The sequence below is a fragment of the Callorhinchus milii genome, unplaced genomic scaffold, assembly GCF_018977255.1.
Source record: "Callorhinchus milii isolate IMCB2004 unplaced genomic scaffold, IMCB_Cmil_1.0 Scaffold14, whole genome shotgun sequence".
NCBI classification, from domain to species: domain Eukaryota; kingdom Metazoa; phylum Chordata; class Chondrichthyes; order Chimaeriformes; family Callorhinchidae; genus Callorhinchus; species Callorhinchus milii.
In genome coordinates this window covers 14,645,746-14,671,226 of record NW_024704755.1, presented here as the reverse complement: position 1 = coordinate 14,671,226, position 25,481 = coordinate 14,645,746, and the positions used below count along the sequence as shown (strand labels likewise).

Sequence of the window (25,481 nt, the reverse complement as noted above, 5' to 3'; positions counted from 1 at the left end):
ATTTTTAAAACCACCTATTGGGGAATTTCATCCTCTCTCTATAAACTAAACTCATCAACTACGAGTTTTCAAACTCCATGGTTCCTTGCAGCAGCTTGTGGACAGATTGTAACTTCCTCACCTCCATTGACAGAAGATTGATCTCTTGCTGGTACTATGTACTTTTGTGACTAAAGTTCATCTGAAGCGGGTGACATCTGAGATCAATGATTTCCAGACATTAATGCAGTTAAGAGACCTCTCTCCCCCTAAATAATTCCATGCTCATATAGCTATTGACAAAAGTAATGGCTGTTTTAAGGCAGATGGTAGGTTTACACAGCCTTGGGGATCTAAGAGCTGTTCCCTAGATTTCCATAGCATGCAATCAGCAACCCAAAACACGAGATGCTCTCTGTATCACAGGATACATTTTGCAGTTGTGCATAACCTACAGGACGAGTTCAGAAGGCATCTGTAGCCTGAGAATCCCACAGGAATTCTCAATACATCTGTAACGTTGGGGGAGCAGACCATAGTTTTTAGGTGAAGCCCAGGAAAGCCAACCAAATCACCATAACTAAGGAGACGTCTTTTGATGATCTTTGAATCATGGATCGGAAGTGAACAAGTTATTGCTGAAGAATAATGGGATCTAACTTGTGGTCTAAAATCGGATTCATTAAGTAGGCCATATGTGTTACGAGGATGTATAGGAGGCAGACCACATCCCACACCATTCTCAATACCGACATCCTAAAGCTGTCGCCCACATTAATCTTCTGACTTGTGGATCCTGGCTCGGGTTTAGTAATGCTGTGATCATGGCAACCAGGAGTCAAAAGGCTCTAAACGTCTAGTCAGAAGATGATGAAAATACAAGATTCAGGATTCCAGCATTGAGAATGGGTGTGTGGGGGGGGGGGGGGTGGAAATGGGAGAGGGAGGAAAGGATCAGCCTCTGGCACAAGTGGGTAGTTCATATCTGATCCTTAAGGAATCCAGGTTGCATTTTCGACCACAATATCCATTGAACGGCTACATCAATCGGGAATGGGCGAATTATTAAAACCAAACAGAAAAAGGACATAGAGGATATTAGCAAAGTAATAGTTAAACAGAAGGAAGGTCGAGGGGGATGGACTCTGTTCAACGTGCTCCTCAGCTATCAAAGAAAACAGTAAACATATCGAATATACCTTTACGACAAAATCCTTCAGTTTCAAGGCTGCCTGGGAGCAACTCAACTGCTGGTGACAGCACTGACATTTGCTCTAACTAAGGAAAGTGTTTCAGGCTGAAGCTACTCGGGAGCCACACGGCCCCAGGAAAGCCCAGGAATGCCTCTGTTGCTGTTTTGTTGCCTGTGACTTTACCACCAGGACAACAAAAAGTTGTATTTATATTCTCTTCGCCTCGCTCTCTTCCTTGCATCCTTCAAGGCGCGTCTCAAAACTCGCCTCTTCGACTGAGCCTTGGGCCACCCTCCTACCCTCCAAGATCCCGAACCCTGCTTGGGTTGAAATCCCAGACTATCCAGCGCCTTGAGACGCCCTCCCGACGTGAAAGATGCTAAACAAATGTAATTTTGTATTGTATTGTATATAGTGCCCTTCAAGCGGGATAGTGTCTCGGAGCACGTCACAGTGGCAAAGTCTGACATCTGAAAGCATGCTTCCTGATCAACTTTATGGATTCGAGAAATCCAGAAACTGCCATTGTGGAGAAAAGTAAGTCACTACCCACATGACATATGCAGACATAAACACACACGTATGTTTGCACACAGGCTAGGCATGTACAGGTACACAGGTACACACACACCTCTGCCCAGCGCACATTTAACAACAATTTGCATTTCTATACACTAACCCTCAGGTTAACCAGACTAATAGGGGGAGATCCCAATAGACGAGGCGGATTTTCCAACTACCTGCTGATCCTAATCCCTAACATTTAAAATCAATAAAATAAGTAAAAAATAAATCCTCCCTAACATTTCAAATGAATAAAAATGAATTTTAAATGAATAGAATAACAAAAGAAAACAACAACAGTCCTGTACTCACCACTGACATGATGTAACTCTGTTGACGCCCTCAGCAGTGCCAAGCTGTGGGCATCACCCGGGCGGGCAGGAGTTTGAAAACGCGTTTTTTTTTGGAATTGTAGAATCGCAGAATTTGTTTCGAGACCCTGTTCAACTAATTCCGAATAGCCTGGCGCTTACTGTGCCGCCCTTCAGGCAGAGTAGCGTCTCAGAGCAGACCCAGCCAGGTTCTACCCAGTTGCCCACAATAGTGTTAACCCAGCCCACGTGTACAGTTTGAAGTTGAGGCAGCAGCTGCATTGAGTTCTAGTTACCGCAGCAAATGTAACAGCATTGGGATCTTATAGTACCCGAAACGTGGCAACCTTACAGTGACATCTGTGGAACATGTGCAATCGATTGTCAACTTTGCCCAGCAGCTGATTCCCTTCACTCGTGGCTACGGTCACAGTCGGAGAGAACAGTGAGCAATTTTTACTCTATAGCAGCAAGCTGAATTTTGACAGAGCGTTAGCTGCACTACAAGGACCACATCAATATTGAAACATGTGGTAAATGGCCACAAGTGCCACAGAGAACAGATATTTCCACAAGTCCACGACACGTGGATCATGCAAACCTCGAAATCCACAAGTAGCGCTGCTCATACAGCACCGCAGACAGTGGAGACTGCCTCTGAAACCCAAACTGACCGGTTACCGAGTTACACAGAGTAGCCTGGCCACAGGGGTTAACAGAGTCCAGAAAGCCTCCTCGCATCTGCAAATAGAAACAGCAGGAAATTGCACAGAGTGGCACAAACCCAACCCCCCCCCATTCCAGCTCAGTGAACTGCATGCATGCTGTGCCGAGTTACTCAGCCATTAGTCACTCCCCAGTGAAATAAAGCTACACAGATAGAAAAGGGCAAAATACTGCAAATGCTGGAAATCTGAAATAAAGACAGAAGTCGCTGGGAACACGCAGCAGGTCAGTCAGCATCTATGGAGAGAGGAAAATAAGTTAACTTATTTTCCTCTCTCCATAGATGCTGTCTGACCTGCTGCGTGTTCCCAATGAATTCTACACAGAAAGAGCCTGGACAGCAAGGAGAGCTTTGAACTGTGACAGGAGAGAAATGGGATGGCCAGTTTTTCCTCATCTCGGCCAGATTGAAGCATTTGGAGGGGCACGGTGATGTGGAAGTCCTCTGACAATAAACATTAAGCGAAGTTATGCCATCCACAAAATCTATTTCTTTACAATTGAGAAGCCACAGCTCAGTGTGATGTGATGCTGAGGCTCACACACCAGGAGGGTTTCAGCCCTGTATTGCCAACCTCCAACAGAGATAACTCTGTACAAGGCCCTGAATGTTTACTTCAGCAACCTTTGGCAAGGGAGGAGAGAGAGAGAAAAAGCAGCTAATAGTTCCTCTTGAATTGTATTTTGTGAACCCTTCCTGGAAAGTGAATGTTTGTGTATCAGGCAAGGAGGGTTTGATGCTCCCATTAGCTGATTAACAACTGGTGCTCAGATTGTGGGCTCCCAGCAGTACTTTACAGTAATAATAAATAATAATTCTTGCATTTGATATAGCGCCTTATCACGTCTCCGAGACATCTCAAAGCGCTTCACGGAATATATCGTGAATATGTGTCTTCAGGGCAGATGGGGAAGTGAAAATAACATTTCAATTTTCTGACTGAGTTGTTTGATGTTTTGAGTGGAAAGGCAGAGTCACGAGACGAGGGGTGTCTGGCCATCTCATAGACAAGAGGGGGATGGAACGCGGATGGTAAGATGCACAGTACCGGGAACTCATTAATGGCTTGGATGGACCAACGTCGCCGAACGGAGAGTGGAGACATCTGTAAGTATGAACAACAACACGGAAAGGGGAAAAAACAGCAACAAAACAAACAGACAAACAAAAAAAAAGAATTTAAATCACACCAGAAAAAGAATTAAGCAAACTAAGAAGCATCAATCAAAGAAAAATAAAAATCAAATCGTGCAGAAAGAGTGAGGTTCAGCCACAGACACTCAAGTGAGAAGCTGGTTAAAGAGAGCTGCCTATTAGTTTGGGTTCGTGAAGCACAAGGATGAAAATCAGAACCCGACTTGGTTGTAATTGTAAGATTGAAGCCAATTTGTCAGTGGTATATTAGTGTAACTTAACATTTTAAGTTTAAACACAAAGCTCCAGTCAGCCTGCTACCCCCCCACACTCTCGCCTCCTCTCTGCCAGGGTCAGACACAGCCCCCTTTCATTCCCCCTCAGATCAAATACAGCCCCCACTTCACGTGTTAAATGCAGCCCCTACTCCCTTGTATCGAACATGTCACACCTCTTCCTTCTTCCCCCTTCCTCCACATACATCAGACGCAGCCTCCTGCCAGCATGCGTCAGACACAGTATCTAGTACACACCCCCCCCCACCCACACTGTGCAGCCCCCCCCCCACCCCACGCAGTTAGAACAGGAGACCACAACACAGACATGGAAACAGCTCGGTCTTGTTTCTACTTAGTTCTACCCTCTCTCACAGCTCCAGAACTCGAAGGTTTATTACAAACCTCATTGGACGCACAGCCCATGATGAACACTCTGCTATCTTCACGTCCCAGGAATTGCTTCTGTTCCACGGGAGCTCCCGACTGACTGAGGCATTGCATCCGCTCTCAGCATTACAATCAACCTGAAGCAGGCTGGCTGCACATTTTCACTGTAAGCGTGCACTAAATGCAAGCACTCTGTTCTTCCTCACCCTTACAACAGCTCTGTACTCTTCGAGTTCCCCACTCAATGTGTTCCCGGTATGTTGTTGACATGCACTTTTCTTCCATTCAAGTTACTAATAACGGAGCAGGGAAATCCCAGCATATCTCAGAGGTGCCTGTGGGGAGAGTGTGGCACCTCAGTTTACTTCGGTCCCACCTCTCCCTCCACTCCCTCCTCAAGGCCCTGATGTGTGGTTTTCGCCCTGCCCACAGCAGAGACAGCGCCTGTCCAAGTCACAAACACCATCTCTCTATCTGTGACCAGGGATCCCTCTCCTCCTCATCCTCCTGGATCTCTCTACTGCGTTCAGCACAGTCGACCATGCCATCCTCCTCCGTTGGCTCTCCTCCCTCATCTATCTGAGTGGGACCACACTCGCATGGTTCAACTCCTACGTAACCAACCGCCTCCATTTCATCTCAGCAAATGGTTTCTCCTCCTGCCCCCACCTGGTCATCTGTGGAGTAGCCCAGGGCTCCATCTTTGGCCCTATTCTTTTCCTTATCTATATGCTCCCTCTGTGCAATGTCATCCACAGACATGAGGTAAATTTCCACATGTATGCGGATGACACACAAATCTACTTTGCCTCTGCCAGTACCAACTCCCGGTCGGCCGATGTTCTATCAGCTTGTCTGACAGATATCAAGGCCTGGATGAGTGTAAACTTCCTGCAGCTGAATATGGACAAGACAGAAGCCACATTCCTTGGCTCCCGTCAACACCTTCACTCCTAAACGCATCTAAACTCCTCAACTTCTCTTCCTCACTCACCGAACCAGTGTACAACCTAGGTGTCCGGTTTGACCCCCAACTGTTCTTCCTCCCCCACAGCCGGTCCCTGACTAGGACCACCTTCTTCCACCTCCGCCACGTTGCCTGCCTCCAACTGTATGTTAGCCCAAATGCAGCCGAAACCCTTGTGCAATTGTTTATCACCTCCCACCTGGATTACTCCAACAGACTCCTCGTCGGTCCCCACAGCTCCACCGTTCACAAGATCCAGTTCATTCAAAACTCTGCTGCCCGCATACTGACCCGGACCAAACTCCGTACCCACATCTCACCAGTTCTGGCCAGGCTCCACTGGCTCCACATTACTGAACAGATCAACTTCAAGATCCTCACTCTTGTGTTCAAATCATTCACTCCCTGGCACCTCGCTACCTCTCTGACCTCCTCACTCCCCAATCAACTACCCGGCGCCTCTGCTTGACTAGCACTGGCTTCCTGTTCGTCCCTCGCACCCTCCACTCCACCATTGGAGGTCGTGCTTTCAGCCACTACACCCCAAAACTCTGGAACACTCTCCCTCAATCCATCCGCCTCGCCCCCTTTCTCCCCTTTTTCAAGTCCCGCCTGAAAACTTTCCTGTTTGACTGTGCTTACAGCCACCTTCCTCCCCCTCGGCTTGGAGTCAGGCTTCGCCATTGTTAAGCGCTCTGAGAACCTACCCTGCGTGGAACACGCTACATAACTGAAAGTTGTTGTCATTGTTTGTTGTACTTGTTAGTAGAGATGGAATGAATGATCTTTGTGTGTTTAGGTGTAAGAAGTCTGCATAAACCACGCCATCTCTCTCTCTCCACCCCAACCTGGTTTCAATCCATTCTCACCGCAAAGCTGCAACATTGAGTAAGGCTTTGACAAGCATGTAAACAAGTTATAAAAGCAATGATGACTCCAATCAATACAATAAAAAGTGACAATTCTTCAGAGAGCTGAGGAGATAACAGTGACCTTAGGGTAATTTCTCCTGAGCAGACAGACCTGAAAAACAATCTGTCAATTATGAATAGATTTAACCTCCAGGAACGTCCCAGACTTGAACTAAAACCACAATCTGCTCAAACAAGGAGCAGCAAGCAACCGTGCTCAAAAACACAACACCAATTAGACACTTTCACTGCCATACACACCATGGTAGTTTGTTAGTATATGTATTTTGTAAGCTTGGGCTGCTGCCAAATCTGTACATACATGCCCCCAAAACAATCAACCTGCTGAGATCCCCCCGCCTTCCTCCAATTGAGGAGTACTTCTGAAGGCGTGAAATTGTAGGCAAAATAGATTGAGCAGTTGGCTGTGTAAGAGGGCAATGATACCTGCTGTACAACAACAACAAAATTACATTTCTAAAGCGCCTTTCACGTCGGGAGGACATCTCACGGTGCCGAACAGTCAGGGATCAGAATCTGAGCGTGGGGGGCAGGGTTGGGATTAGGGAGGGCAGCTGAAGGCACATTTAAAAAGGAGGATCTTGAGTCGTGCCTTGAAGGAGGGTAGCGAGGCGAAGGGATTGCGGGATGGAGTTCCAAAGAGTGGGGGGCAGAGAGGCTGAAAGCCTGGCCACTGATGGTAAGGTGGGGCGAGAGGGAGACCTGGAGAAAGCCGGAGCCTGCTGAGCGGAGGGAGCGGACGGGTTGATAGGGGGTCACCCAGACCAGAGATGTAGGAGGGGGCAAGGCCATGGAGAGCCTTGAAAGTGAGGACGAGGAGGGTAGGGGGGTGGGTAGGTAGGTAATGGAGGCTGTGGCTGGATTCAAAGGTTCTAATGCAAAGTACTCACCCGCTCCTTGTAATAGAAGGAACTGATTGAGACCGGCTCCTTCTCGCTGCGGGTTGGGCTCCCGCTATACAACCTCAAGTTACTCTGTGACTCCGTGCGGATCTTCATGGGGGTGATTCCTCCACTGTGATAGGCAGAGAGTGCCGACAGCGACCTAAACATAAAACAAAACAGTTATTGCCTGCTTGACCTGAACGCTAATAAAGCACGTGATAAGTACAAGGGAAGCAGCAAAACACCAGATGTAATGACCAATGTAATGAGGTGCCCATTACTGGGTGAATCAAAAAGTACAGCCAAAAGCCCAGCTAAAAATCATAGAGACCCCAAAAGCATATATCTCGTATCTTCAGTGCAATCAACTTCACTGTTTAAATAGTGTAGCCATCTCATTTCCAGAGATGAGCCCCTTAACTCATGGGCCACCACCAACAACAACAACAACAAGATTCCATTTATAAAGCGCCTTTCACGTCAGGAGGACGTCCCAAGGCGCTGCACAGTTGGGTCATGACCCGAGCAGGGGGGAAATGGTCAGGGTGAGGGGAGGGAAGGGAGGGAGCGAGGAGAGGGGAAATGGTCAGGGTGAGGGGAGGGAAGCGAGGGAGCGAGGAGGGGGAAGAGAGTCGAGAGGGGAGCTGAAGGTACGGTCAAAGAGAAAGGTTTTGAGACCGGCCTTGAAGGAGGAAAGGGAGGAAGCAAGGCGAAGGCACTGGGGGATGGAGTTCCAGAGCCTGGGGCTGAGAGGCTGAAGGCCCGACCACCGATGGTAGGGCGGTTGGGGCGGGGGACGTGGAGCAGACCGGAGCCAGAGGAACGGAGGGTACGGGCAGGTAGGTAGGGGGATAGTAGGTCGGAGAGGTAGGAGGGAGCGAGGCCGTGAATGGCCTTGTAGGTGAGGATGAGGATCTTGAAATCAATCCTCTGGGGGATGGGGAGCCAGTGGAGGCGAGCGAGGGTGGGAGTGATGTGGTCCCGAAGCCTGGTGCGGGACAGTACACGAGCTGCAGAGTTCTGAATGACCTGCAGTGTGGAGGGAGGTGGCGGGAAGGCCGGCGAGGAGAGAGTTCCCATAGTCCAGCCTTGAGGTGACAAAGGCGTGAACCAGGGTTTCAGCAGCGTGAGGGGTGAGGTAGTGCCGTAGTCTGGCGATGTTCCGGAGGTGATGGAAGGCGGTGCCAGTTGTGGTGCGGATGTGAGGGAGAAAGGACAGCTCAGGGTCGAACAAAACGCCGAGGTTCCTGACTGGCTTTGAGAGGTGGAGAGTGCAGCCTTGGATGCTGATGGTGTCAGCGCCTGAGGTGCGGAGGCGCTGACGTGAGCCAATCAGGAGGGCCTCGGTTTTTCGCACGTTGAGCTGAAGAAAGTTGCCTCTCGTCCAGGACTCGATGTCGGACAGGCAGGCTGTCAGGACATCGGTGGTCGTGGAGTTGAGAGTAGAGGAGGAAAGGTAGAGTTGGGTGTCATCCGCATACATGTGGAAGTTAACCCCATGTTTGCGGATGATGTCACCAAGGGGGAGCATATAGAGGGTGAAGAGGAGGGGACCAAGGACAGAGCCCTGAGGGACACCACATGAGACAGTGCGGGGGGTGGAGGAGAAGCCATTCGTCGAGACAAAATGAAGACCAGACTGAACAGTGTTCTTATGAACAAGTTGAAGAAGAGCTGGTGGAACTAACAATTGCCCAAATAACCCAAACTATGACCTCTACCCGGGCCACAGATATGTGCAGCTTTGCTGTGGGAGGAGTGCGCACAAGGCCAACACACACCCAAACCAATTAGGGAGTCCTGCAGCTCAGTGGTTAGAGCACTCGCCTCGCAAGTGAGAGACCTGGATTTGATTCCCGTCAGGGCGAAACCTTGGGCAAGTTTCCTCACTCCACACACCAGATAATAATCCCTCAAGAATTTTTTTTAAAAAAAAATTGGTCACTTCAATCCACGACTGTTTGTGGGACACTGCTGTGCGCAATTGGCCGCGTTTTGCTCACAAATATAGTCAATTCACTTTACAGTATATTCTGTGAAGCGCTTCGAGATGTCTAGGAGACGTGAAAAGCGCTATATCCAATGGAAGTATTATTATTTTTATTTATTTATTAAACCTCTAACTGGTGAAAGCTGCGTCACAAGACTGCAAGAACAACACCCGGTCGTGGACCCAAAACGTTGACTCACTTTCCTTTCTCCATAGATGCTGCCTGATCTGCTGAGTGTTCCCAGCGACTTCTGTTTTTGTTACCCGATGCAATTCTCTGACTTAAGTTAGAAATGATGAAACAACCTATGCAGAGGGATGTCACACGCTGGTTTGAGAGGTAGATGGTTTTCCTCAAGATTAACCTACAATAAATTCACAAACAATGACCTGCTCTTTCCAGCAGCCACTTCTTACCTAGGTGTTGGCTCCGTCGGAGACACTGTCCGGTGAAGAGTCATTGGCCTCATGAAGTACACAAGATAACCTGCAGAAGACAAATACGCTGCAATTAGAGACTACTGAGCTATTAAGCTGGGTCTGAGCAGGCTCCCAGTGACGTAATAATAATCCTTAAATTTGTTACAGCGCATTTCCTGTCAGCACATCTCAAAGAGCTTCATAGGGTTCAATGTAACTGCATAATCCATCTGGCTCAGGAACTGGATTACCGAGACCGCTATAGAGGGTGTGATCAATTCTGACATTCCATTGCCAAACATATCACTTAGAAGCAAGTTTAGCTCCAAGGTGACACCACTTACCTCCCCCCAGGAGGATAGCTTCAAATTTTATTTTGGCCAGGACACCGGGAGAAACTCTTTTCTTTTTTCAAATAGCACCAAGGGATCATTAACGTCCACCCGAACAGGCAGACAGTAACAACGAATTGGATCTATACGCTGCTTTCACATTGGGAGGACGTCCCCAGGCGCTGAGGGGGGGCCTCAGTTTAACGTGTCACCCGAGTAAGATGCACAGCAATCGTATTCCCTCACCCGCTCCACAGAAACGCGCCCCAGATGTGCGAGGAAAGGGGATGTTGGAGTCCTGGTAGGAGCCGTACGTGTTGGAGACGCGTGGGAACGTTGGCAGCGGTGGAGTCACTGAGTTCCCGAGAACAAACAGATTCTGGGAGTTTGTCGAGCCGCTGTTGTCCTGATTCTGGAGATGAAAGAACAAGAAGGGTGATGGCTTTCATTATGACCCGCCATGTTGGCCTGCCCACCCCTCTGCTCAGCAGACTCTGGCCTGCTCCATTCCCACCATCGGCAGTCAGGCCTTCAGCCTCTCTGTCCCCACCCTCTGGAACTCCATCCCCCAGTCCTTTCACCTCGCTCCCTCCATTTTCTCCTTTAAGGCATGCCTCAAGAACCTGCGCCTTCGGTCACCCTCCTACCCCTAACCCTTCCTGCCCTCCACCCCGCCTGCTCGGAACAACATCCCTGACCGTCCAGGTCCTCCCGAAGTGAAAGGCGCTGTACAAATGTAATTTGTTATGGTTGAAAGACTAGTGCTCCAATGCGACAGCTGTTAGCTGCAGGAGTCTGACACAAACTTCCTGTACTTTCCTCCGTTCCTTTTCTGTAGGATCACACGGAAGGTAAGAAACAGGCAAACACACCAACACATTCTAAGAAGCTCAAATCAAACCCGCACAGCTGATCAGCTGCTCGGCTGCAAAAAGTCAGAGCTCCACAGATTTATATATTTATATTCTGCAGTGAAACAGTAAGTCACAGTGATAACTGATGGGTTTAAAACTCATCAGTTTTAAAACCCGTTAGCTTCTGAATGACCTTCATGTACAGGCCTGTGTGGCAATACATGGAGATATGGGCAGAGAGATTTGGCTTCAGCGAAGGGATCAATGTTCTTGAGCCTTATTTGAGACTGCTCAAGGTTCTATGGCATTTTCTGGTTCTCATAAAACGTACATCATCCCCCACATTCTTACCCTGCTGTACAGTAGCTTTTACTTTATTCAGTAACGCACAGTGATGAGGCTAAGGTTTCCTACCACAATGGCCTCCAGGCTGGAAACCAACTGGCGCAGACAAGGCTCCAAGCAACTCTGGTTCCGCTTGACCTTCTGGAGGGATGTATCCTTCAGGATCTATAGCAAACATAGAACAGGTTCCGCCATATGCATAATCATATACGTAGTACATACACTAAAGAGGGTGTAGTCACCCAAAATCAACCACAGCTGCTGTATAGCACTGCTCACACAACATACAAATGCAGTCAACCATACGAATGCATGGAAGTACATGCATTTCACTGTTGCAAGATGTCCTGCTATTTACAAGCAATAAGCAATGATACTAATAAGTCTTGCATTTGGTACAGCGCCTTATCACGTCGTTCAGACATCTCAAAGCGCTTCACAGGACATACTGTAAAATGGATTGACTGTGTGTTTTGTGGGTGAAGCGTGACAGCCAATTGCGCACAGCTGTGTCCCACAAACAGTCGTGGATTGAGTGACCATATTATTATTATTTTGGAGGGATTATTACCCCCGGAAAGCAATCCAACAATCTACTAACAAGCGGGTTCCTACTTACTGCTTGGTAAACAGAGGCACGTGTGTGGAGTAAGGAAACTTGCCTAAGGTTTTGCCCTCTCTCAGTCTCTCTTTGTCAGTCTCTCTCTCAGTCCCTACCCCAGTCCCTCTCACACTGCACAACAGTGTCCCACAAACAGCAACGGGTGGAGTGAATGACTAAATAGCAGACAGTCCTCAAACATTGGGTGGCTGTATCGTGTCAGCTTACCTTGAGGAGCTTGGTCCTCATGCTGGAGCTGATAGTGGTGGGATTGATGAACTGGAAGGAGGGAGCAGCATTGTTTGGATACTGTACTGGAAACATCACAACCATCTTCACTCGCAAATTGCCACAGTGAACCGAGACTGTGCAATTTCGATTGACAGCATCCATCTAGACACAACAGAATCGAGTGAGTAGCTTTCATGTATCTGAACTATTCTGTAAAATGCATTAATCTAAACATTTGCTCAACAAGACAGTTCAACTTTGATCATAGCAACAAATTGTGCAGAAACATTCCCAACATAAAACGTTGGCAGAATTATCTTAAAGGTCTTCCACGGATTCAGTCCTGTACAAGTTTATTCAGGGAAAAGACAATTCGCTTTCCACCCATGGGCCAGAAGAAATGCTGCAATATTAGTCCTCAATATTAACATCTGCCTCTGGCCGCCAGTGAAACCAATGACTAGGCACATTTACACTCAACAACAACTTGCACTTATATAGCGCCCTCCACGCAGGGTAGTGTCTCAGAACGCTTAACAGTGACAGAGCCTGACTGCGAGCCGGGGGGAGGGGTGAGATGGCCGTAAGCACGGCCAAAGAGGAAAGTTTTCAGACACGACTTGAAAGATGGGAGAGAGGGGGCAAGGCGGAGGGATTGACGTAGAGCGTTCCAGAGTTTTGGGGTGTAGTGGCTGAAAGTGCAACCTCCAATGGTGGTGCGGAGGGTGCAAAGGACGAGCAGGAGGCCAGTGCCGGTTGAGCGGAGGTGCTGGGTGGTGGATTGGGGAGCGAGGAGGTCGGAGAGGTAGGGAGGTGCCAGAGAGCGAAGGGATTTGAACAAGAGGACCTTGAAGTCGATCCATTTGGTGGAGTCTGGCTGGTGGGATGTGGGTATGGAGTTTGGTCTGGGTCAGTATGTGAGTGTCAGAGTTTTGAATGAGCAGGATCTTTTGAATGGTGGAGCTGGGGAGACCGGCGAGTAGTGCGTTGGAATAACCCAAGCGGGAGGTGACAAACGCACGCACCAGGGTTTCGGCAGCATTTGGGATAAGGTACCGTCAGAGGCGGGCAATGTATCGGAGGTGGAAAAGGTGGTCCTGGTCAGGGACTGACTCACTCACCTCATCAACCATGACATTGCGAATCTGCAGATTGACCAACGAGAATTCTTGCTGTAGTGTCTGTGGCAGTCCGAGATAATCGGGTTTGATGCCGATGGTAAGATTGGTCTGAAAGTCTTCTCTCAGTACTGAAAAAGAATGGATTACCGAAATACAAACATCTCTCGTACAAAAGTGCGACTGGCTCTGCTCGGCTGATAGCACTCTCCAGTCAGAGTCAGAAGGTTGTGGGTTCAAGCTACATGCCAGGACTTTGAACTCATATAGCCTCGGCTGACGCTCTATCAAATGCAAGGACTATATTATTATCAACACTTAAGATTGAATTATTCTACAAAACATTTAATTCACTTTTTAAATTAAAAAAACAGCTGTAATGAACAGCCTGGTTTGAATTAACACCAAAATCACAAATGTTCTGTACCCGGTGTTCAGCCATGTTCCAGTGATGATTCCAGAATCTGAAACCAGCAGTCAGAGGTTGAAGAGAAACACCAGACATTCCGATGTTAAGATAGAACACCATTGAAAACAGTCAAAGCAGTAACTGCTGTCAGCCCAGCACCTCTGTGGCAATCCCAACTACATTCCTATGAATGTAATGCACTGAGTACTAGATTAATGTAATGTAATTAATGTATATTACCTTCCTCTTCTTCATTTACATGGCTGAGTGCCGGGTGAGGCTCCGTGTCCTGGGACTGAAGTACTTTATCGGTCTCTGGGAGCATGGAAACACTATCAATTAAATCATCTCCATCCAACATGTCATTTGCACAGAGCTAGAAGAACAAAACAATCGGTCAAACAAACATCAGAAATACAGGGTTATAAATGTATTGTAAATTAAAGTATTTCACACATTCAACATTCATACGTTTCCTTGATCATTAATTTCCATGTATGTGCTCCATCTTGCTTTACTCTGGAGTAAGTCTGGATTTATATTATCGAACCCATTGACTATTTTGTATAAATCAAGGAAGCTCTCTTCCTCCCCTCTATGCATCATTCTGACAGTGAAGCTTAACATTCTCTGATTTTTCTTTCCAGAGCATCATGCCCTTTACACTCAAGTTCAGTCTTATGCTTAAAGAACTGGGCGCCCAATTTGGAGGAAAAGCCGTGGTAAAAATAAAATGTAGGGAAGAGGAGATATTAATACAAGTAAAACACAGAGTGAGAGATCACATACCCGCTGTAGCTGCACGTCAATCCGCCACATCCTCAGGGTTTGATCTCGTGACCAAGTAACCAGCTGATAATCCTTCAGCTCTACATTAAGGGGGAAATTAGATTTAGACACTGTTGGGATTCCGGCTCACAGTTCCACATACACTCTCAAAGGATGACGCAAAAAGACCTATTAATGAAGGCTGGGCTCTCTGGAAAACATCATACAATGTTAGAGCAGCCACACACACTAGGCTGTGGAGAGAAAGACATTCTAGTGTAGCGAAGGGATCTTGCTGTTCACTGGCAATATAGGTGGGGGAGCCAAGGGCTCAAAGTTCTCTTACCTTCTCGCTGTTTTCTCCACTGGAATTCTAACACCACATCATCATGTCCTACAAAGGTATGAACAGGCACATTGAGGTCTAAAACGTTCCAGAGGAGGAGACTGTTCTCGCCTCGACGTAACTGCGGCACCATCACAGTCACCAGGCCATTGTTGAACGGCTGCCAAGGATAAGAAGCAATTTCACTTTAATTACAGTCAAGCACACTGTTCATCCTCAAAATCTTGCTTACATTTTGCACAAGGAGACCCCTCCTGTGGTGACTACTTCAGACTGTACTTTAAAGCAGAAAATTACCAGCACAAATTTTCTGGATATCACATAGTAAGAAAATGTCCTTCAAGACATCTTCAGATGAACATCTCAAGACCAATTAGTGCTTCACAAAGGAACACATTGATTGCCAGGGCAGGACATCTCATTAACAAGCAGGTTCACCGATGGGATTCCCCACAGCCAGTGAGTGTCCTGTACATCACTGTTCCATAGGGAACGGAACAATAAAACAAGTCACCCTCGGCTGCTCTCACTAGACAGTGGAGGTTTGCACCCGAGCTGGGGGTTGGGTTTGGGAGGAGTGGGAACGGGAAGATGATCGGAGGCACAGTCAAAGAGGAAGGTCTTGAGATGCTTATAATGGGAAAATCTACCAAAGGCTCTATACTGATGCAAGAGAAAGACAACCCTGAGAAGCTGAAATTAATTTATTTTCAACTTTATCACTTTTTAGTAAGCCATGTTCACCTAAGTGAATTCAGGATTTATCACCAACTTATTGATATACTCAATGCAGCAAAAAATTATTCGAAGAATAAAAGGCCATGAGGTGGAAAATGAGCACCACAGTATTCTCTTCTATGAATTATGACAACAAATGCGAAGAGCTTACCGTGTACCGAGCCTTCCACACTGGCACTTGACAAGACAGAATATTCAGGTATTTCCGAGGCTGTCGGTAATCCCAGAACTAGACAGAACAGAAAGAGGAACAGAAAATCAGTCGCTCTGATAGATGTGTAACTCCTGGTAAGACAGGAATTCAACAGGAACCATAGTTATGTAGGCTACCACTTACCCTGACAGAATTATCTTGGCTTGAGGTAGCGAAGATGTGCTCGTTCTCTGGGTGCCAATCCAGCCCGTGTATTTTAGATAAATGAGCAGCTATGTATTCCATTGCTGTGTTAGGTTTCTAGAGAAAAAAAGATTGCGGTTAGACCAAGATCTAATTTGAAAACACTCATATCTTTGTATTCAAGGCAGAAATCTTCAAGAGATCTCAAACTCTCCCATCTAGGCAGTGAAAGGAGGCGTGAGAGGAGACCATATAGTAGTACAGTATATGAGATGATCAGTGGGATAAGGAACCCAAATATGGAACAACAATACTTTGATATGCCAAGGCAGCAGCAGAAGAGGGTACAGATCAAACTCAGGATTGCAAAGGGCAATTAAGACAGGTAATCAACAGCTGGAAAGGGTTACTGAGAAGTGATTCCTATTCAGTTTCATGTAGCAGTCTTACCTGCTAGGAATACAGAATATGTCCAAAGATCTAATCTAATGCAAACTAACCCAAACACAGCCAATCCACTTTACAGTGTATTCCGCGATGCCCTTTGAAACTAATATGTTAAGTGCTATATTAAATGCAAGGATTATTATTATTACTTCACAAACACGCTGCCTCAGAGACCATGCTGAGAAAGGTTTATGTTCCACGTGGCTTACCCGCTTGTCCCATATCCGGACGTCTCCGTCGTGGCTGGTTGCCAAGCAGAACGGGTTCTTTTTGTTCCATTTCACCTGAGAGGCTCCAGCTCCACAATGCAAAAGATCAGAGAGAGAAGAGGTCAGAGCTCTATTCCAGTATTATCATAGAATCATTGAAACCTACAGCACAGAATGAGGCCATTCGGCCCGTTGTGCCTGGGTTGGCTCTTTGAAAGAGCTACCCAATTAGTCCCACTCCCCCACTCTTTCCCCATAGCTTTGCAAATTTTTCTTTTCAAGTATCCAATTCCCCTTTGAAAGTTATTATTGAATCCTCTTCCACCGCTCTTTCAGGCAATGCATTCCAGATCATAAAAACTCGCTGCGTAAAATCATTTCTTTAAATGGGATTAAATGTCCTTATCTGGATAATATGAAATTGACTGATGCAAAATTCACAGGTCAAACAAATTCAAAATCACATTGACAAAAATTCTCTTTGTGAAACACAATAATCAATTTTTTTTCAACACAACATAAAATAGAACCTCTCATATCATTACAAAAAAAAACTTTATTTGAAACCCTGCAGGAGGAGAAATCCAATCACGAGGACTTCAATTTCAAAATGAACCACTTAGTAAAACAGCTGACATGACCAATAATAATAATCCTTGCATTTGATATAGCATCTTCGAGATGTCTCAAAGCGCTTCACAAAATATAATGTGAAGTGAATTGACGGTATATATTGTGGGCGAAACGTGGCAGCCAATTGCGCACAGCAGTGTCCCACAAACAGTCGTGGATGAGTGACCATATTATTATTATTACTATTATCATTAAGGGATTATGATCTCTGGAAAAGTGATCCACCAAGCGACTAACAACCTTGTTACTTACTGCTAAATAAACAGAGGCATGTGGTGAAAGGAAACTTGCCTAACATTTATCCCTGCCCGGAAACTGAAACCAGGTCTTCTCGCTTGCAAGGCGAGGGCTCTAACCACTGAGCTACAGGACTCCTCGGAACAATGTGCTTGGTTCAGCAGTGCCCTACCAGTCAGAAATTGAATGCAAACAAAATAGATTTGTAACCAGNAAAAAATCTTTGTTAGGCTCGCCAGTGGAGCTGAATTCTACTCACCAACAGCTGATAATGAGACAGACGGCTTCCGTGTGTCCCTAAACAAAGAGAAATAGAAAAAGAGGGTAAAACTACATACGTGTTAGGATCAGATAATAATATGCATGGCAGCCACTTGAAGGCCTGGCTGCAACACCCTCTGCAGTCGAATGGCCTGCCAGTACTCACTGCTGAGGCTCAAGCATGAACAGCTACTTGGGCAAAATAATAGAGGGCCACCCTTACATCTAGAAATGCAACCCCGCCCTCCCCCAGCATGAGGTGCCTGGGAACCAGGAGCCAGTAATAATTATCCTTACATCTGATATACCACCTTTCACGTCAGGAGGACGTCTAAAGGGCTTTAATGATTTACTGTAAAGTGGAGTGATTGTGTATTTTGCAGGTGGACGTGGCAGCCAACTTTATACAGAGCAATGTCCCCCACGTAGCCATGAAGTGAACGACCAATTTTATTTGAAGAAGAAATTCCCTTCTCTTTTTGAAGAGGGCTATGGGATCTTTGACGTCCACCTGAACAAGTAGACAGGACCTCGGTTTAACGTCTCCTCCAACACTGCAATGGAGTGTCAGTCGAGACTATGTGAGATGAAAATCCTGACTTGCTCTCTGACTCAAAAGGCGAGAGTGCCATCAACTAAGCCAGATGAAAATTGGACATGCTAAATTTTGAATAAAACTATATGTGCAGTGGACACCATCAACGCATCACATTTCTGTCCTCAACTTACTTGATGTCCCAAACATAGATGTAAGTGTCAACAGAGCTTGTCACGAGAAGTTCAGGATCAAACCACGACCACTCCAGGTCACTGCAACAACAACAATTTAGTTATACAGCACCTGTTACGTCAGAAATGTCTCAAAGCTACACAGCACAAAGTGTCAGGATACAGAAGGACAGTCAGATTCCAGCAGAGCCTTCACTCACTATAAAAATCAGTAGGGTACCTCACCCCATAGCTATAGAATTCTGGTGCAATCAATGAAAGAAAAATAAACAACAATTTTGCAGATGGAATAAGAGAGCTGGAGCTTCATCAGTGATCCACAATTGGAGATGAATGTGTACAGCCAGGACTAGGCAATAATTCTGCAATTTTATGAAAGAAAAGTTTATGCAGCTTTTCTCTTCTGCTTTTTTTTCACAGCTATGAGCAAAACCACAGTGAAAAGATGTGGAACAGGAAATCAAAGCTTTACTTCCTATTTTTCTGAGACTTGGAAACCAAAAAAAGTTTGGAATTCAGCATATTGCCAAACATAATGTCTTATCGCAATGTTTGAGGTATTCCATACAAATCTCTCAATTTTACTGTGAACACTTAAAAGAATTTCCTAAAGCTCCATGCTAAATACCTTATGACACGTGTATGACCCTGTAAAGATGTATGGATCTCACCGCTTCCATCCTGCCATTTGTATAGGTCCACCCGCTGGTTACACTGAAAAAAAGACGCCATCAGAGCACTGCTTCAGAACTAGCTACATTTTACCTTTTCGGAAAGCACAGATGAAATAACAGTGGCGTTCTCACGAAACTGACATAGCAGTTTCTCTTTCAGAGATTTTACCCAGACTACTGACAAACTAATTTACTTGGCACTACTTTCCCCATTGCCATGAATCAGTATTGGAAGCTGTTTAGCAGCACATGTAGATTTAACAAACACAACCTTTATGATAAATACAGCCAAATGTATGTTTTCAAAATTTCTTTAATTGCTTTATATGAAATCCCTCTTTCTCTACTCCACGTGATAGAATTTCCACAGCATCAAATCCCACACAATACTCACTGAAGCTGCAAAGTAGTGAGAGGAGGACTCATGTGGGTTCCATTGCACTGCCCCGATGTCCCATTTGCTCTGCCTCGCGATCTTTCTCGGAACTTCCGAAGGTGCGTCCAAATTTATGACGTACAGGAAACGGCGCCTGTGAAAAATGTTAATTACAAATGACCATCGTTACATTGCCCCCTCACCCGGAACCCATTCACAAAATATCTCTCAGCAGGAGCGCAGCAATAAACCATATACTGCAAAAGATTACAAGCTCAATTCCTGGTTTGTGCTGGGTTTAACTGCCTTGCAGCCAGGCCAGAAGTAGGGCTACAACTGACCTGAGTGTCCCTGGTCTCAGGAGAGAGAAATAAAATCAGCCAGACAGCCATGGAACTGTTCCCCAGTAAAAGGAGTCAAATATCTTTAATAGAGAACGTAAGAAAATTAATTTGAAGGTTTAAAATTAAATATTCTATGTTACAGGTTCTATGAGAACCTGAAGTGCTCAGAGACGCTATCCTGTGTGAAGGGTGCTCTGTGAATGCAAGTTGTTGTTATAAAGCAATATTCACGAGGCTGTGCTCAACAGGTTAAAGTTGAACCACAAGTTGCTTTAAATCCCTTTATGGAAAGGAGGCAATAGCTTGAACCATTCAGAAGGGAGTTTCTCCTGGTGTCCTGGTCAATAACCCCCAACCTGATCAGTCATTCACTTAATGGCTGTTTTTTGTAAATTGCTATGCACAAATTGCCCATAAAATACAGTCATTCCATTTTACAGTACATCCTGTGAAGCTTATGAGAGGTACTGTGGCAGATGTCAGGATTATTATTAATAGCCATTGCAGGGCTGCTTACCCAGAGAGTACTGCAAGTTGGCCATGGCAGTTCACAGACATTGCAGTTGCCTGGTTTTGGGAACAAAAAGGTAGAAATTAGAGTCAGAAACATGGGTGTCAAAATACTCTTGAAAAATAGCAGTTATCAAAAGACACAAATTTATATCCCCCAAACCTCCCACCACCACTCTATTGTTGGTTTTCAGTTTCAACACATACAACAACAACAACAAGATTCCATTTATAAAGCGCCTTTCACGTCAGGAGGACGTCCCAATGTTGACCACTGATTCACCAACCAAATGTAACTTGATCAAAGCAAATAACAATAATAATTATAATCCTTGCATTTGATAATAGTGCCTTATCACATCTTTTCAAGATGCCTCAAAGCGCCTCACAGAATACACTGTAAAGTGAATTGACTGTATACTTTATGGGCGAAACGCAGAAGCCAATTCCACACAGGAGTGTCCCACAAACAGTCTCCATAGTTCCAAGAACGAACTTGTATTTTTATAGCAGTTTATATACATCAAAACATCTCACAACTCTTCATTCTTTAAATATCAACCTCAAAGACCAATTCATCTGGAGCATCATTTGCCAGGGCATCAACAGAAATGGCATTCTATTTTTGAATAGTGCCATGGGATCTTTAACATTCTTAGCTTCGTAGAACGATGATACAGATTATGTTCCTGTACTACTGTAAATCCTATTTACATCTATTAAGGCGGTACCATGAGCAAACCTAGTCGTACAATGGAAGCAGCATTGCTTAGGGGCCTTCAGTATTCATTTTATAATTATAGGCAATCTCTCGATAATCGAGTAAGATTGTTCCCCAGTTTTTAAAAACGAAACAATAAACAAAAACAAAAAAAGGAGGGAATTTGAGGTTTAAGATTGGCTTCGTCTTTGGTTGGCATTCAGGTGGCTTTGTAAAGCAATCCTAGAGAGAGAGATTTTAACCATAAACGAGAGATGACCCAATTGATGGTACGTTCACAGCAGACTGACGTTGGTTCCTCTGTCTAAGTTTCTCTTCTTCCTTGGCAATCCTAGTTTGTTCAAAATCAATTCCCTGCCTTCATACAGATCGCCACATTAAAGCCCCTGCAAGACCCCAAACACTGCACAGCTTTCAAACCGTACGTGGGACCCTGTAACATTCACAGATAAATGTTGCATGAATTATTGCCCAGAAGCGTTTAATGATGAAACACAACATTAAGTAAAAATAATAGTTTTCAACATGCAATTCACTTTCAGCTATCCATTATTTTATACATCCACCATCTAAAACCCATCAATTCAGGGCTCCAGTTTGTGTGCAATTATTCCAAAGTATTTGCATTTATGTGCCTTCAAAGTATTCTAGAATTTTTAAGAGCATCCTCTCTGTAATGCAACAATAGCGCAGGGTAGCGTTTTGGAGCACTTAGCAGTGGTGGAGCTTGACGCCAAGCCGGGGAGAGGTGATGGTAGGCATGGTCGAAGAGGAAGGTCTTCCATGTATGATCTGAAGATAGGGAAGGAGGCGGCAAGGCAGAGGGATTGAGACAGAGAGTTCCATAGTTTTGGACCGTAGTTGCAAATGTATTTTGAGGACTGCAGAGACTCTTGGAAAAAGTTTTAGTTACAAGACTCTATGCACCACATACAATCCCTTGGATATAGCCACATCTATTACATCTTACACACTAGACAGATCATTGCATGTAGGAAAATTCTGTTCTACTATGTCACAATGTAGTATTTGGTTATCCATAAATTTCACCATCACGGTCTGTTTGAGTACAAATAGCATGTTCAAATTTTAAGGTAGATTTCCTCCACTTGACTCATGCACTTCAAATTCACGCACAGAGGGTGGCTCCGGGTAGCACCTTTGTTTTCGACTGTTCAACTGGGAAACATTTGCACATCTCTATTTGGGTTGCTAGTATGGTGTCAGATCCTACCTCTCACACCGTCTCCACTTCATCTCCACAAATGTCTTCTCCTTTAGCCCCTGCACCAGTCTGTCCCATCCCAGGCTCGGAATCAACTTCCACATGTATGTGGATGACACCCAACTTTATCTCTCTGCCTCCACCCTCGACTCCAAGACCACTGCTGTCCTGACAGAATGTCTGTCCAACATCAAGTCCTGGATGAGAGCTAACTTTCTATAGTCGAACGTCAAAAAGACCGAAGCTCTCCTGATTGGCTCCCGCCTACTCACCTCAGGTACCGACAGCATCACCATCCATGGATGCACACTCCACCTTACTTCCAGTCTGGAACCTTGGGGACTTGATTGACCCTCAACTATCCTTTCTACACCACATCAGTGCCATGACCCGCTCTGCCTTCTCCCACCTTCGCAACATCGCTCGGCTCCGCCACTGTCTCATGCCGCAGGCCGCCGAGACCCTCATACACGCATTCATAACATCCAGGCTCGACTACGCAAATTCTCTGCTTGTCGGCCTCTCCAACTCCTCCCTCCATAGATTGCAGATCACCAAGAACTCTGCAGCCCGTGTCCTCTCCCGCACCAGGCTACGTGACCCTAACACCCTCAATCTCGCCCAACTCCACTGGCTTTCCATCACAGAGGATACAGGTCAAGATCATAGTCCTCACTTTCAAAGCCTTCCACAGCCTTGATCTGCAACCTCCTAATCCCCTACCAACCTGCCCACTCCCTCCACTCAACCAGCTCCAGCCTGCTTCACGCCCCCCGCCCCTGCCCCCATCCTGCAGTCCCGCCGCCTTGCCCCCACTCTTGCCTCCTTCAAGACCCGTCTCAAGACCCTCCTCTTCGACTGTGCCTTCGGTCACCCTCCTTCCCCCCCTACCCTCCACAATCCTCGACCTCCAGCTCAAGTCTAAAACACTGATTGTCGAGCACCTTGGGACGTCATCCTGACGTGAAAGACGCTATACAAACGTAATTTTTTTTGTTGTTGTTGTTAGTAGCGTTTCTATTTACAGTTTAAATTTTACAAGTGGCCAGGAACATCCAGAGCCAAATGCATGGGATAAAGATAGTTTGAAAATGAGGACACCCTGAGTTAAAATCTCATCCCCCTCCTCCTTTGCATGCAATGTTGCCTAATTGGGCGAGTTTTTGTATCACTGTGAAAAAATGCCTTTGGGCAAGTGCCTAATTTTTTAAAAAAAATGTACAGTTTTACAAGATCCTCACTCTTGTATTTAAATCCCTTCACGCCCTGGCACCCCCCACTATCTCTCCAACCCGCTCTCTCCCTACACCACTACCCTCTGCTCGACTGTCTCCGGCCTCCTCCTTGTCCCCCGGACCAGCCGGCCCACCATTGGCGGCCGTGCTTTCAGCCACTAGACCCCCGAAGCTGTGAAACTCTGACTCAACCCCTTCACCTGCCCCCCCCACCCCACCCCTCTCTCCCCATTTTCAGGTCACACTCGAAGACCTTCCTCTACCTTCCCCCTCCCCCTGGCTCAGCATCGGGCTCTGCCACTATTAAGCGCTCTGAGGCTCCGTCCGGCGTGAAGGGCTTTATACAAACGCAAGTTGTTGTTGCTATTAAAACCCGAAAAACTTATTTCCCCCCTACAGTCCTTTGACTATTTAACGTACGTTGTATTCTTCCTCACACTTTCCTGCATTCAATTTGTGGGGCACCGCAGTGGGCAACTGGGTGCCGCGTTTCGCCCCACACAATGCACAGTCACTCCACTTTACCGTAAATCCTGTGAAGCGCTTGGAGACGCCTCGACAGCGTGATAAGGCGCAGTATCAAACGCAAGGATTAGTAGCGTTATTTGAAGCCCTTTTTGTTAGTTTCAACTGACCAAAGCACTAACACCCCAAACGGCCGCCCTATTACAGGAGGCCCTGCACGATACTGGGCTACTGACTGGTGGCCTTTGGGCGACAAAGGGCTATTAATGTCTGGCAACCAACCCCCCCCCACCCGCTGGTGGCTGAGCGGCCCAGGGCCGGGATTGAAGCCTCGGGCCCCGACCGCCCTGACACCCGCTCCCGCCAGGGCTGGCCACCGCTATCCCCGGCGCCCTGAGCTTCCCCCGCGGTGAGGTGAGGAGCGCAGCGCCGCCGCCGTCCGCGGATTACCTGCGAGTCCCTGACCTCCACCACCACATTCTCGCTGCTCCAGCGAGCCGCCATGTTCCCCGGCCAGCAACAACAACACGGCGTCAGCACGCAGGCCGCGGCGTCGGCACGTTAGACCGTCGCGTCGGCACGCAGGCCGCGGCGTCGGCACGTTAGACCGTCGCGTCGGCACGCAGACCGCGGCGTCGGCACGTTAGACCGTCGCGTCGGCACGCAGGCCGCGGCGTCAGCACGTTAGACCGTCGCGTCGGCACGTTAGACCGTCGCGCCGGCACGCAGACCGCGGCGTCGGCACGTAAACCAAGACACACCCCCCCCCCACCCCCCGCTGCTTGCGAAAGCGCATGCGCGGCGCCCAGTCCCTCCCCAGAGAAGAGTGAACGCTGCACATCTTCACTGTAAACTCCCCCCTCCCCCCCTCCCCCCCCCCCCCCCCGAGAGTAGCGCGTACACGACGACAACAACGTCAAAACAACAACAACAGCAACAACAACTTGCATTTACACCGCGGCCTTCACGCGGGGGCACCGAGCCGGGGAGGGGAGGGGGGGACCGTGAGCACACAGTGGATGAGGAAGGTTCTTCAGTCTAAAAGAGGGGCCGTGGGGTGGGGGATGGGGGGGGGGGAGAGGAAGGGGCAAACCGGAGGGATTGTGGGGGAGGGAGAGAGAGCTCCAGAGGTCAGGGGCCTCGTGGCTGAATGCGCGGCGGCCGACAACAGCAGGACGACAACCACGACAACTTGCGTTTGCACAGCGGCCCTCACGCGGGGCAGCGTCTCGGGGCTCCGGGCAACGGCGAGGTTTGACCCGGAGCCGAGGAGAACGGAGCGGTGACGGTCGGCCGCCGCCCCCCCCGATTAACAGAGACAGTCCCTGGACGAGGTATTTGTGTCCCCGGGGCCAGATTTCGCTGTCTTGAGGTCAGCAGCAAACTGAGCAAAGAACAATAACGCTCTAAAGCAGATAACACTCGTCAAAGAAAGACAGCTATTAATCCAGCAAGCTTCTCCAGTACTATCATCAGAATCAGGAATTGTGGTGAGTTAAAATGATTTTGTATGTGTCCCCAGATTTGGTTTTACAAAACACTACTGTCGGCACAATCAAAGAGGAAAGTC

The 25,481-nt window shown here is 47.1% G+C and overlaps 1 protein-coding gene across 1 annotated transcript in view; it reads right to left on the bottom strand.

The window, feature by feature from the left end:
* The window catches only part of wdr59 (WD repeat domain 59), a 34,509-nt gene extending 10,072 nt beyond the window's left edge, over positions 1 to 24,437 (bottom strand). Inside the window, 18 exon segments of the mRNA XM_042340250.1 lie at positions 7,363 to 7,516; positions 9,764 to 9,833; positions 10,345 to 10,510; positions 11,367 to 11,462; positions 12,127 to 12,291; positions 13,251 to 13,378; positions 13,897 to 14,032; positions 14,446 to 14,525; positions 14,771 to 14,930; positions 15,660 to 15,737; positions 15,846 to 15,962; positions 16,502 to 16,590; positions 17,631 to 17,668; positions 18,362 to 18,442; positions 18,990 to 19,075; positions 19,430 to 19,565; positions 20,273 to 20,322; positions 24,362 to 24,437. Coding sequence (XP_042196184.1) covers positions 7,363 to 7,516; positions 9,764 to 9,833; positions 10,345 to 10,510; positions 11,367 to 11,462; positions 12,127 to 12,291; positions 13,251 to 13,378; positions 13,897 to 14,032; positions 14,446 to 14,525; positions 14,771 to 14,930; positions 15,660 to 15,737; positions 15,846 to 15,962; positions 16,502 to 16,590; positions 17,631 to 17,668; positions 18,362 to 18,442; positions 18,990 to 19,075; positions 19,430 to 19,565; positions 20,273 to 20,322; positions 24,362 to 24,415 — 1,884 coding nt within the window. The 5' untranslated portion in view covers positions 24,416 to 24,437.
* Between the last annotated feature and the right edge of the window lie 1,044 nt (positions 24,438 to 25,481).